Source organism: Vespa mandarinia, chromosome 4 (assembly GCF_050613455.1).
Source record: "Vespa mandarinia isolate Hongniang chromosome 4, ASM5061345v1, whole genome shotgun sequence".
Classification (NCBI taxonomy): Eukaryota; Metazoa; Arthropoda; class Insecta; order Hymenoptera; family Vespidae; genus Vespa; species Vespa mandarinia.
Window position 1 is genome coordinate 5,323,930 of NC_140813.1, and position 13,374 is coordinate 5,337,303.

Below are 13,374 nucleotides of genomic sequence, written 5' to 3' on the forward strand. Positions count from 1 at the left end.
GGTGATAACATATGTTACGTTCATTGAGAAAGTTCGTTTCATTGAAAAAGGACATATTCAATGTCATGGCCACTTGTCTATTATTATTTTCATGATATTTACATATACATTAGAAATACGAGGTTATGTCGCTCTTACAAATTTACTTTTTATCTAACGCGTTATTCACAGTTTGCTTTACCGTGTCAATCATATTGTCTGCTGAGAAAATATTTAAATAAGAAAAGATTCTAAACGTTTGAAAACCATAGTTAGATATATATAATCATGATATATATATACATATACATATACATATACATATATATATATTCCATTCCACGACGAATTGTAAAAGTAGTATAAATTATAGCTCGAGATTTAAATCTTTTTAAAAATTGATAATTAAACTATTTGTTTTTAATATACAAATATTTTAAGCAAATTCATTTTCAGACATTAATTTTTTAGATCTTAGAAAGATAATATAGAATCCTTTATTTACATCATTTGTAATTATTTTTCTTTAAATATTATATTATGGGTTAAACCTTACAATTTAAATCTTATGAAACTTATATTTACATATATGGAACTTTTTCTTTGTAATGTTCCAGTCACAAAAAAATAATCGCAGTGTGAATACTATATTTAATCGTACATAGAGATTAAATCTTGTAGTTATTTCTTTTCTTCATTCAAATTATACTTTGTCTTTAATTTATCTATTTCTTCCATCTTCTTATCAACGTCGACTCGCTTGAACGCTTTATTACTTTGATAATAAAGGACCACTAAATAACGATTACACACATTGAAACCGCTGAGATGGTCACATGCATTTTTAGCATCAAAGATATCTTCATAAACGACAAATGCAGTTCCTCTAGTTTCAGCTGTATTACCACTAATGTAAAATAAAAATATAAATAATATTTTTGAAATTGTGATATGAATAAAATCAATGAAAATTTCAAAGAATACTCACACTCTGATTTGTCTAATTGCCCCATATTTACCAAAGATATCATACATTTCCTCTGCTGTAATCTTGTAAGGTAAATTTCTAATATATAAAACTCGATTTACTTCTGGTGGAAGCCTTACCTGTAAAAAAATATTAATAATTTGAATATCTACACAAGCACGTTTAGGTTATGTAAAATTACTTCATACAAAATATATGTCTCGAATAAACAAATCGTTTTATTAGTTCGTTTTTATTTTAATATTTACATTGGCTCGACGTTGTAACATAGCCATAGTCATTTTGTTGATATAAAATTATTCTTCGTTAAAAAATGTAAACACGTTTAATAACACACAGACACAAGCTACACCGTAATATAGCTAACGACAGTGTGACCAACATTACTTTTTTAAACAGGATTTACGAGAAACATAAGTAGATCTTATTTTTAGTTCTTTTTTTTTATAGTTTTATTTTATTATTTAATTTTTATTTATTACATACTTAAAAGATTTTTAAAGTTTAATTTAAAAAATAATTCATATGATTAATGTTAAGTAATTATCGAAGCAAAAATTAATATTTAGGCGAGTAAGAGTATAAAATCATTAAGCAGATAATTCTTATAATTATCAAATTCTTTTTACACATTTTTATTGTTTATATATATATATAATATATATATATATAATATATATATTATATATATATAATATATTATATATATATATAATCAATTTTGTGGTTTCAATTTAAGAAGATAGGTTATGTTGGTGTTATTGATTTTATTTGCAATGGTTAACATAAAACAAGAAATACATTAATTTAACAGATTTTGATATAAAACAAATTTGTCTTTAGTGAAATTCAAAAATAAATTATTACTGTAAAATAAATTATAATAACATATATTATCATTAATTTATATAATCATTAGAAATTTATTTTATTTTCTATACGTAATTAATTACTAATCGAAGTTATTATATATGAAGAAATATATGTCAAAAATTTTTATATCAATAAAATTTATTACGAAATATATAAAATCAGCATTTAAAAATTTATTAATATCAATCCATTATATATGTGCTTCAAGTATGATAGATTTTAGTATATATGTTACACAGTTTAAATTTTATTTATAATTTATTTCGAACAACATTTTATATCAAAATGTCAATGTTTTAAATTAAAAGCTCGTATTTCGAATGATTCTATATAATTTTTTAATTTCAAACTTTTAAGAGATCATTTACTTGTGTTTAATTTTTTTTTTCACAAGTTATGAGTATGAAACAAAAGACTAATAGAAAAGTTTGATAATTTAAATGTTTCTTCTATGGGCATTTCTATAGTAATTTTTTTCTTTTTTTTTTCTTTTTTTCTTTTTTAAGTATTTTCACGTATAGCGTAAAATAAGCATACACGTGCATATTAGAACTTCTAATGGAATGAAAAGATGGCACAGCAAATCCGTGTTTCTATGTAACTATACCTGCCATAATATTTGCCCGAAATGAAGTAATTATATTTTATTGAAAGCGGCAATGTCAACACTTTGAACATAATCTTCGATTTCCTGTATTTGTTCAGTTAACCAATCGACAGACACTTTATCGTCCTCCACAACACAAGAAATTTGAAGTTTATGAATACCAAAAGCAAGTGGTACAAGCTTGGCTGAAATAATAAAATCATAGATGTTTTATTAATTTATGATAACATATTAATTGTTATATATATATATATATAAATGCTGAAAGCATAAAATTGTAATTGAATAGCTCATTGGACTTACCTGCACCCCATAATAATCCATCAGTTTCAATTTTACGTACTTCAGTCTCCATAATTTTCATATCAGTTTCATCATCCCACGGTTTAACATCAAGTATTATGTTAGATTTAGCAATCAATGCGGGCTCTATTTATAAGAAATACATTAGATCATTGTAAAAAAAAAAAAAAAAAAAAAAAAAAAGAATATATGAACTAACTCACTTTTAGCTTTCTTTGCAGCATATGCAGCAAGACGTTCTTCTCTAATTTTAGCAGCTTCTGCATCTTCACCCTAATAAGTTAGAAATTGATAGGATTGGTGATTATAATTTATCTCACGAGATAATTCCGTTAATTAGTTACTACAATTTGTATTGAAATTTGTGTCAAGAATGGTAAGAAATGGTTGACTTTATATGGTTGATATTAGTGTCTTGGGAATATCTGGTGTATACTGATTAATAAAAATACGCGATATTTTTTGTTTTTGTTTTTAAAAATTCTAAAAATGAAAATTAAAGAAGCATTCCATGTCTTTGTGGCTTACAGAATATATGTTGAGTAAAATGTTGATATTTCTATTAGTAAATTATATCAATCATATGTATGTATAATTATTATATGTAACAAACTTAGAAATTTTTTTTCCATCTTCTCACTTGCCTCTGAATCTGAACCAAATAGATCGATATCTTCATCATCGTCTTCTTTATTTAATGCATTTTCTAACTTATCGGGTTTAGCAGGACAAACTGCTAAAACTGGACATGAAAGTATCTGTTCTCCTTCAAGTACTTCTACACGTTTTTCCAACTTTTCAATAATATATCTCAATTCTTGAACAACTATATATAAAGTTCGTTAAAATAATATGAATTATTGTTTAATATTGTTATCTATTATATTAGAATTAGATACAATTTATTAATATATAAATAAGATTTATATATAGGTTAATAATATATAAATTTATAAAATCTAACTTATCATCTATCTTTTTATGATATAATATTTATCAAATATATTCAGTTAATTAATTAATCTGTAGAATTTCTAATGTAAAAATTTCTTTTATTCTCACCATTTCGTAAATCCTGGTTATCTTTCTCAAGAGTAGCTATGCGTGATCCAACATCTTGATTGGAATGAGATACTGCAGTAAGTGCAGCAATATCATCCATCTATAAATGTATTGAGAAAATATTAAATATATTTCCTTGTATTAAATTTATTTAAATTTAAATTACACATTATAAAATTTATTTCAAGTTTTTAATATTAATTTACTAAATCTGAATCATGAGAAAAAAAAATGTCACTAGTAAGACATTAATATAAGAAACATTTTTAATGAGACAAAAGTATTTCTATGTGTGTATGTGACATCTGCTTAAGCTAGCTAGGTATTAAATAATAATTATATTATATGCACTTGACTAATAATACATGTTACAATTATAAGCAGACATGAAGATGGATTATTTTGATAAACATAAAAATTTGTTACTATGATAAATGAGTACTGTACTCACACATTGTAAGGATTGTTTAATATGTTGACGTGCCTTGGCAACTTCATTGGCTAAACTTCCACCAGCAGGTAGGATTGGACAAGTGGACTGTTGGTTTCTCTATATCCATCGATATTAAAGGTTAAATTACAGCAGATTGATTAAGTCAATCCAATCTATGTCATATCTCCACTAATATATTTTAGAGTTAAAATATTAGGAGTCAAAATAATTGGTTGTTGATCAAGTGGAGATAGACATTAAGCATTATGTTTACACATATGCACGAATTACGTATAATTTGTACACAACGAAGCAAGCACTAAAAACAGTTTTATTATGTTAAGTCCCATAGATAACCATCACCAAAAAAATCTTAAATACTAAATAAATCAAATTGTCATTAATTTGGTCATATCAATTATTATTAATTTTAATACTTAAATCTCATTAGTCATAAATATTTTTTTGCAAGAAAATATAGGTAAATTTGTTAATGCAAGCATGCTTTATTAAAACAAATATAGTAATATTAATTGGAATGAAAATTATTAATAAATAAATTATAATCTAACAACATATATATATATTGTTATATATATAAGATATATCAGATAAGTCATCCAAAATTAACTCCTGAGATAAGGATTGTCGATTCTTTTTCTCATAAAATTAGAAATGTATATTTTTATTATACATTTCTTTATACACTTCTATGTTTATTTTAAATAACTTACTTAGTATATATGAAAATGGAGATTTACTTAAATAAAAAATTTTAATAAGCATAATAAAAAAAATGTGTTCAGTAAACTAAAATTGTGATTGTGCTGAAGTCAAATAAAAAATGTGCCATTTATACATGCCATTTATACATATAACACTAATTTTCTAATACATCAAAATTAATACCTGATTAGGCAATTTTTCTTTTTGCTCCTTAATATTGTTTTTTCCCTTTCCTCTATTTCTATGTTTTGTATCAGCCTTGTTTTTTTTTTCTTTAACTTTAACTTTTGAGAGACACTTTGTAACCGTATCATTACTAACTTTAATATCTTCATTTTTCATACAAATCTCATCACATTTTTCTATGATATCCAAATTGTCCATTTTTAATATATTACATCCATCTTCTTTTTTAAGATTTTTAAAATTTTTTACTTGGTACTTATTCTGTTTTAAAATATCAGTAGATACATTATTATCTGGGAGTAATGATTTATTGTCTTTACATTTTTTAGATTTTCCAGATTTTGATTTCGTTGAAGCAATATTTATTACGTCTTTATGCTTGTTAATTACAGAGTTATGAGTGTTAAGAGCATATCTTCTTATAATCTTGTTGGACATCATCTTAAAACATGTTTCTCTTTGTGCAAATACAAGATAAAGTCTTGCTAAGAGCACAAAAAGCGTAAAAAAATTGACTACATATTAATATTATGTAATTTATAAAAAGATATGTAAGAGTGAACTTTTATAGCACAATATGCACGCATTTATTAATTGTATCTATGTGTATGTAAATTGTGTAATATGAATCTACATATAATATGGAATGTTTTCATAATATAATATGTAAGAGATTTTCGAGTATAGTTAGAATACCACTGTTCAGTTTTCTCAGTGTTGTATTCTTTGAGGAAATATTTTATCGTGAAAATACCTATGCTGACCTGCATCATAGCTTAAAATACAATACATAAAGTTAGTTTGCAATTAACAAATTTTCCCAACATCATAAAAATTCAGGAGAACACACGGATAAGTATTAAAAATATCTTGTTATTACCCATCACCAGATATTCCCTCAAATATGTGTTAAGGATGTTAGTGGTTAATTAAATAGCATACTCCAAACCCATGAATATAAAATTGTAAGTGAAGGAAAAATTTGTGCAGATTAGCTGTGGATGCTGGGAGCAATGATAATAAATGTATGTCTAATAGTTTTATATTTATACATTTTCTCATGATACGCACTGAAGATAAGATATTAATTGAAATTATGAATTTAGGGGAATTTGTATATGAGACATTTACTATATACTGCAATAGTTTATCTAATTCAAAAATTTATTGGTCTTTTTTTTTTTTTTTTAATTTCAAATAAATCAACAAACCAGATGGAAACAATGATTTCTTACCTTAGTCCTTCGTTCAAAATATAGCCGCTCTGCTTTATCATAGGATGGCTTGTCAAACCATACCTTCACAAGTGTAAGAGCTGTTGCTGTTGCTGTTGCCATATTTACTGCAGTTATATTTGAAGCTAAAGTATAATAATTTCTGTAACAAAATTTGTATTGATAGAATTTATATAATTATATCATTATTGATAAGATATTAATATTTAAAGTTATAAAAGTTGTTTTTGAAAAATATATTGCAAAAAAATTCTTGATGTATGCATAATTAAAACACAAGAAAGAAAACAGATAAAATGAATGAAAAAAATATGCTTAGATAATTGATAATAATATAAAATCTGTTACGTTTATTAAATAAAAATACAAAAATGTCAAATAGTTCTATAATTATATATACATATACATATTTTAAAATAGTTTATGTCATAAGCACATGATATAAAAATAATTTCCTTTGATTTATATAACAATAATACTCACTAACAACTATCATCATCGCTAAAGTAAATATTTTCAGAAGTATTGACATTTGTTGTCTTGTAACAAGATAACTTTAGTTGATATCGTGATTTATTCGTTTTCAATGTTTGATTAGTAGATTTAGTCATTATTTCATTTAGTATATCATAAATTTGTTTCTCTTGATTCGTAGGGCAAACACATGGAAATATTTCCATAGGTTCAAAGTATTGTATAAATGCTTTAAGCTCATTAAATGAAGAATGCATGGAGTAACATACATTATACGTTCTTTCTCTGTGTTCATCCCACTCAGCTATCTTTGATATATCTTTTCCTTGCCATTTTAATACCGATGGCACAATAATTAATATATTTTCTTTGCTTACATCATAACGACACTTTAATGATCGATCTGATTTTTTAGTACATGCATGTATAGGAGTACTGTTAGAATCATTTGTAATATGGGGAGCTATTTCAGTAATAGAACAGTAAGTATTGTACACAAGATCTTTAACATGAATTTTCATATTTAAAGACTTTGATAATTCTATGTAAAGAAACTCTGAACCATAAAGAGCAGAACATTCCAGCATAACAACATTCCTTGGGTCTTGATCGAGCCATTCCTTAATTGCTTGATGTATTTTTATTATACTTTCTTTCCGAGATGGTAAATAAGAAAAGTTAGGGTTTAAAAAAGTTGTATCTAAATAAATTTTATCAAGTTTCTTTGGAAGTAATCTGTAGCCTTGTTTTACATGCAAAGATCTTAATTTTGAATAATCATTTGGATTAATTCTAAAGTCTCCAGTATAAAGCACTAATTTATCTTGCTTTTGAAAGAGAAACATGAGAGAGCCTGGACAATGCCCAGCTGAAATACTTATTACTACAATAATGTGATTATTATCCTGTTTATCATTATATTCTATAACGACTGGAGTGTCTATATAAATCTCTTTTATTTTGCAATTTTCATTTAAGCTAAATTTATTTTGTAGAATTAATTTACTAATTGGACTACAATAAAGATACTTATTACATTTCTCTAAGTATTCAAAGAATAAATTATTTAAACCATTCATATGATCTATGTGACAATGACTAAGAAAAAATACAGAAGAGTCAAGATTTTGTCCGCTAAATGAATCCACAGAGATAGCTGGTAATTCCTCGATAAGCCCAAGAAAAGTTGACATTGTGCCATTTGAAATATACCTGTAATATAGAAACGAAATGTGCCAACTATACCGTTAACCTCTTACAGATTAATAAGATAAGGGAAATGCGATATATACGTAAACACCTTTAAAAGATTATTCTATAAAGAAATCCATAAAATACGATTTATAGTATATTCCTTTTATTTGATCTTTCTACTAGTTTTGAATTTAAAACAAATTAAATTCGTGAATTTTTATTGAACCAGCTATTGTAGGCTTAAATATAACTAATCCACAAACACACACACACACACACACATATATATATATATACACACATACACACACATATACACACAGTTATATATTTCGTAGTTCACACACGATAAAATTAATAGAAATAAAATAATTATAAGTAAAATTGTCTGCACATGTAAAAAAAAAAAATGTATTCTTTATCGTTATTATTTCAAGTTAACCATGTGCGTTATCGATCTTTTCATTCATCTCTATGTGTATGCATATATACACACACACACATATATATATATATATATAATTTTAATCCAGATATTAAGACCATATACATTACATATTTTTATAATAAAATACTATATAATTACCTTAATAATCGTTTGATATATGTTGGCACAAGGAATTTCAAAAATTTGACGCAAGAATTGTTACTCCTGATCAATCTGCCACGTGTAATCAGTCTGTACCGGATCTAGAAATCAAATGGAGAAAACAGCGAAGTACCTATGCATACAAATATTATAAGAGAAACAGACAAAGCAATGGCGGAAGATTTCGTAACTATTTCTCGAAATGTTACTAGCTTCTGTTTTATAGAATATTTTGATGATGCCTTACACGCGAAAAGGATACGCGAATTTAAATGAAAATATATGTTGAAAAATAATAGAATGGAAATTTTTTCATACAAGATTTCATTTCCGAATAAATTGTTATCTTACATATAATCTATATTGCACTGTTCAAATGTATTTGATTAGATAATAAGGAATAAACAATTAAATAAAAATATTTTTTAAATATCTTATTGACAAACAAAAATGACTTATTAAATTAATAATAAATAATAAAAAAATTGTAACTATATATCAAAGTTTACGTAAAATAATAATTTTAAATTCAACGATATCGATGAAATCATTGAAACATTTATTTCATTTAAAATTGGCGGGTAACGAAGTTCGATATGTACGTCGCTAGTCAATTTCTATTAGCGTCGTTCAGTTTGTATTGATTTGTCAGATTAATTTTAAAAATGGCGGCGCAAGGTATACCATCAAAAATGAAGGAATTACGTTTACCTATATCAAGAGTAAAAACCATAATGAAAAGTTCACCTTATGTCGATACAGTTGGACAAGACGGATTATATTTAGTTACGAAAGCTACAGTAAGTTTTTTATGATAAATATACGGAAGTTCGAAAGATGCAAATGCATTCGAGTACGGTGGTTAAGCCGACTTGCGTATTTTACGGCGGGATTATTAAAAATATTATAATTTTATATTATTCATTATCTTTATTCATTATTATGTTTATATATGTTTAAATTAGAATTATATATATATATATATATATTATTTGTCAATTAAAAATGTTTTTATATTTTTAGGAATTGTTTATTCACTATCTGACAGAAGAAGCTCATATGCAAAATAATAAAGGGAATAATTTAGATTACAAGCATTTAGCAGAAGTTGTACAAACAAATGATACGTTGGAATTTTTACGGGAAATAATGCCACGAAAAATTACAGTAAGGCAATTCAAGGAGATGATGGCATCTAAATCATCGAATAGTAGTTCTTCTGAAAGTAGCTCAGATTCAGATAGTGATAGCGAATCTGATACTGACTCTTGTTCTAATAGCGACAATAAGGAAGATAATGAAAACTCATCTGGTAGTGAACATGAAACAGAAACACAAGAAAATGGTAAATGTAGTTTCAGTGATAAAAGTGAGGCTAGTGTTAAAAGTGACAGCGAAGAGGAATCTAAGAGGTAGAAATAAACAAATAGAATAAAATTCTATTATATTCATAGGTTATGCTTAATAAGTATTTTAGAAGATATTTAGTCTACAATTTTATTTTTAAGATATTTTATTGAAGACATCAAATTATGTCTATATGATTCTTATTAATTAATATGGATCATATTATTTGTAATAATGAGTGACCAAAAATATGAAAAATTTAGTCAAAGTTAAGAATAACAAAGAATATAAAATTAATTGTTTCACTTGAATATTGTTAATTCAACTACTTTTAGAGAAAAAATATTTCTTTTGAAAGAAATACATTTTTAAATCTTTATATTTCATATATTTTTCAATAAAATTATCATTTTTAATTTGTGTGTATTTACAGTAAAATAGTGTCTTTTATAATGCGCACGTGTATTTATTTAAAAGAATTGATAATTTTTATAATAAAATAAAAGAAAAAAGCAGTATGCAATTTTATTACCTATATGTGTATATAGTACTTATAATAATACTAATGCATTATATCATATATATATATAATATAATGCATTAGTATTATTATAAGTATATATATATAATATAATGCATTAGTATTATTATAATTAGTTTAAGAATATAAAAAATATTATGTGCCTTACCAAATTTTTTAATAACAAAAACATATTGATTTATAATTTTTAAAATCACATTTATAAGATAATATAAAATATTCTTGTATGATTTACATTTTATTCTTGATGTAATTTTGTTGGTTTAGGCGTTGAAAATACATCATAACAGTCTTCATTTAACTTAATAGCCAGAAAGTAGATTTCTGCCAAAGCAATTACTAATGCACATATTATACCCAGTAACAGTCTAAATCCAAAATCTAAATTACCAACTATTAATTCTACTCCAACGAAACCAAATGCAAATCCTGCTAATACAGAGAAGATAAATTGTGCAACAGCAATTAGTTGTTTATTTATTTGCTTCACTGTAAATAAAAAATGGAATAATAATTTAATCATATAAATAATAAAGTACCAATCAAAATATTATTTCTTACTTTGATATGCCAATGTATCTTCTGGTAAATCTTTTCGTGTGGAATCAATACTTTTAGTCATAGCTTTATATTCTCTTGCATTTTGTTGCGCTGTCAGTTTTTGTATCCTTGCTTCCAATTCAGGATTTCTGGGTGTAATTTTTGGTGTTGGTAATATTACATCAACATCCTCTAATATTTCATGTAAATATACTTTTTTAGCTGCAGTTTTTCTATATTCTTGTAAATAATTATTTAACCAATTTATATCACTTAATTTCAATAAAACGTCATTGCACTTCTTCCTATTACTCTTTTTTAAAGTAGCAATACCAGGTGGGGCATCATTTACATCGGATATGTATTTCCAAACAAAGTCTATTAATTTTGTGTTTGGTTTCACACATATGGATGGATCATCGATTGTTTCTACAGGCATTTTTATATCGTATAAAAATGGTATAGATATTTTTCAAAAAATAATATTAGTATTATAATGATATTAAATATTTATGTGTACGTGGCACTACTATAATTATTTTAAGAATATTTGGAAGCTGTAAATGTAAGATATTAATTAAATCAAGGTGTAATATGTAACTTTTTTTCTAAATCGATATAATATTCTTTGATTTCGTTTTCTTTGTCCTGAAAGGCTTTATCCACTTTTTGACATTTGTCGCTCATATCATTTATAAACTTTTCCCATTCCGCTTTACGAATTTCTCTATTATGTTGCAAAGCAAAATCCTGTTATATACAAGTAGTTATAAAATAGTTATCATATAAATGAATTATTTTTTTATTCCTATTTTTGAAGTACGTACACTATCAAATTCTTCTTGTCTCTGAAGTACTCGTTCGCACATACTAAGTGCAACATCAATGTTTGCTTTTAAACTTGGTAAATGACAATCTCCAAGTTGTTCAGCACGTGGCAACTGATTTTGGTCTAATTCCGTTGAATATTCAAGAATTTTGAAAAGTCTTTCCACTTCTCCGTCGTCTCTCTTTTCCTAAAAAAATACAAATCAATAAATATACTAATTTCTTATAATTAAAATCTTATTGCATAACTATTTTATTCATCTCTTAATATTACAATATTATACTAAAGAATAGGTATATATATCTATATAGATTTATATATATATATATATATATATATATATATATATATATATATATACATATACAATGAGGAAAGACTTTTGATGCTTGCAAGTTTTATTTAAATATATTATGTTTACAAATGTCAGGTTATATATGTATCAATGTAGATAGAAAATTATAAAGTTAAAAAAAAATAAATTACCTTGACTCAAGGGAGAAATTTATTTGATTTCTTTTTGATAATGAAATAATTTTTAATAATTGTTATATTAGAAGAATGTTAATTTACCTGAAATTCTCTTAAGAAAAAAGTTACTTCTCCTTGGATAAATGGTCGATGTTCAAAGAGTCTAGTCCAAATTTCTCCCGTGTCTACGAAAACGTGATCTCGAATAATGTCATTGTAATCATCTTTGATATAATAATATGTTATTAAGTTTAGAATATTTTTCTTTCTTAATTTTCAAATATTATTACATGATCGAACCTTTGATAACGGACGCCATGCTGTCGATGGAAATACTTCGTGAACGTAACACAAATGAGGTTCAATCATATGATCGAGTATAATACATTGCGCAGGCGTGGTATAGTTATCTTCAATCGATTTTTCTAAATAAAATAAAATAAATAGATAATGCAATATAAAATCAATAGAAAAAAAAGTAACAATTCAACAAGAATTCATTGAAATATAGATTTTATATTATTTTATAATTAATACGTATTTTAAATTAAATTTTCTTCTCGTTAATTAATACATTTATTATAATTTAATAAATTTATTAAAAAAAATTATAATTAATTTTATTACAATTACAATTGAATATTATTGTTGTTATAACGTTAATATATTTTAAAAATGATGTATAACCTATTTCTTCTACGATATATTTGAAATCTATCGAATAGAACGAGAAAATAAGAGCCAATCATAGAACGTCTTCCATTGTCATGATACGTTTTTATATCATTTCTACTTTTATTCGAAAATATATCGTGAAACTTCGACGTGATGCCTAGAATATCGTTTAACAAATCGTTTAATGTTACGTGTGAATTACTGATTGTGAGAGAAGTAATTTGAGAAGGAAGAGCATAGAATTGCGTAGAATTTGAGACGTCAGGTATTATGATCAGGAGCTTTTGAATGAAATGACAAATATCGATTTGCAAATCCTTAT

General features: G+C 25.0%; 6 protein-coding genes across 10 annotated transcripts; 1 reads left to right on the forward strand and 5 right to left on the reverse strand.

Annotated features, from left to right (window-relative positions):
- Positions 1-310: 310 nt before the first annotated feature.
- On the reverse strand, positions 311-1,269 carry Sf3b6 (splicing factor 3B subunit 6). The gene is made up of 3 exons (XM_035875968.2): positions 1,216-1,269; positions 968-1,086; positions 311-886 (listed from the first exon to the last, which is right to left on the reverse strand). The coding sequence occupies exons 1-3, from the start codon at positions 1,246-1,248 to the stop codon at positions 661-663; spliced, it is 378 nt and encodes a 125-aa protein (XP_035731861.1). The 5' UTR covers positions 1,249-1,269; the 3' UTR covers positions 311-660.
- Positions 1,026-8,784, reverse strand: eEF1delta (elongation factor 1-delta). 4 transcript variants are annotated; one of them, XM_085656661.1, is made up of 10 exons: positions 8,647-8,784; positions 6,393-6,534; positions 5,155-5,418; positions 4,264-4,362; positions 3,813-3,912; positions 3,395-3,576; positions 2,954-3,023; positions 2,751-2,876; positions 2,448-2,632; positions 1,026-1,086 (listed from the first exon to the last, which is right to left on the reverse strand). In XM_085656661.1, the coding sequence occupies exons 2-9, from the start codon at positions 6,492-6,494 to the stop codon at positions 2,478-2,480; spliced, it is 1,098 nt and encodes a 365-aa protein (XP_085512787.1). In that variant the 5' UTR covers positions 6,495-6,534; positions 8,647-8,784; the 3' UTR covers positions 1,026-1,086; positions 2,448-2,477. The 4 variants fall into 4 exon arrangements, with proteins under 4 accessions (XP_085512787.1, XP_035731693.2, XP_035731694.2 ...); XM_035875800.2 differs by lacking the exon at positions 1,026-1,086 and having other exon boundaries at positions 2,284-2,632; XM_035875801.2 differs by lacking the exons at positions 1,026-1,086; positions 5,155-5,418 and having other exon boundaries at positions 2,284-2,632.
- Positions 6,770-8,782, reverse strand: Snm1 (DNA cross-link repair protein snm1). Its single transcript, XM_035875799.2, has 2 exons — positions 8,647-8,782; positions 6,770-8,078 (listed from the first exon to the last, which is right to left on the reverse strand). The coding sequence occupies exon 2, from the start codon at positions 8,057-8,059 to the stop codon at positions 6,875-6,877; it is 1,185 nt and encodes a 394-aa protein (XP_035731692.1). The 5' UTR covers positions 8,060-8,078; positions 8,647-8,782; the 3' UTR covers positions 6,770-6,874.
- A 518-nt stretch (positions 8,785-9,302) lies between the features above and the next one.
- Positions 9,303-10,285, forward strand: Chrac-16 (chromatin accessibility complex protein 1). The gene is made up of 2 exons (XM_035875672.2): positions 9,303-9,449; positions 9,673-10,285. Exons 1-2 carry the CDS (start codon positions 9,315-9,317, stop codon positions 10,063-10,065), a joined length of 528 nt encoding a protein of 175 aa, XP_035731565.1. The 5' UTR covers positions 9,303-9,314; the 3' UTR covers positions 10,066-10,285.
- On the reverse strand, positions 9,821-11,531 carry LOC118445869 (vacuolar ATPase assembly protein VMA12). 2 transcript variants are annotated; one of them, XM_085656664.1, is made up of 3 exons: positions 11,099-11,531; positions 10,773-11,026; positions 9,821-9,958 (listed from the first exon to the last, which is right to left on the reverse strand). In XM_085656664.1, exons 1-2 carry the CDS (start codon positions 11,514-11,516, stop codon positions 10,776-10,778), a joined length of 669 nt encoding a protein of 222 aa, XP_085512790.1. In that variant the 5' UTR covers positions 11,517-11,531; the 3' UTR covers positions 9,821-9,958; positions 10,773-10,775. The 2 variants fall into 2 exon arrangements, with proteins under 2 accessions (XP_085512790.1, XP_035731783.1); XM_035875890.2 differs by lacking the exon at positions 9,821-9,958 and having other exon boundaries at positions 10,648-11,026.
- Positions 11,532-11,646: 115 nt separating this feature from the next.
- On the reverse strand, positions 11,647-12,747 carry Muted (biogenesis of lysosome-related organelles complex 1 subunit 5). Its single transcript, XM_035875891.2, has 4 exons — positions 12,678-12,747; positions 12,480-12,562; positions 11,905-12,093; positions 11,647-11,827 (listed from the first exon to the last, which is right to left on the reverse strand). Exons 1-4 carry the CDS (start codon positions 12,694-12,696, stop codon positions 11,660-11,662), a joined length of 459 nt encoding a protein of 152 aa, XP_035731784.1. The 5' UTR covers positions 12,697-12,747; the 3' UTR covers positions 11,647-11,659.
- Between the last annotated feature and the right edge of the window lie 627 nt (positions 12,748-13,374).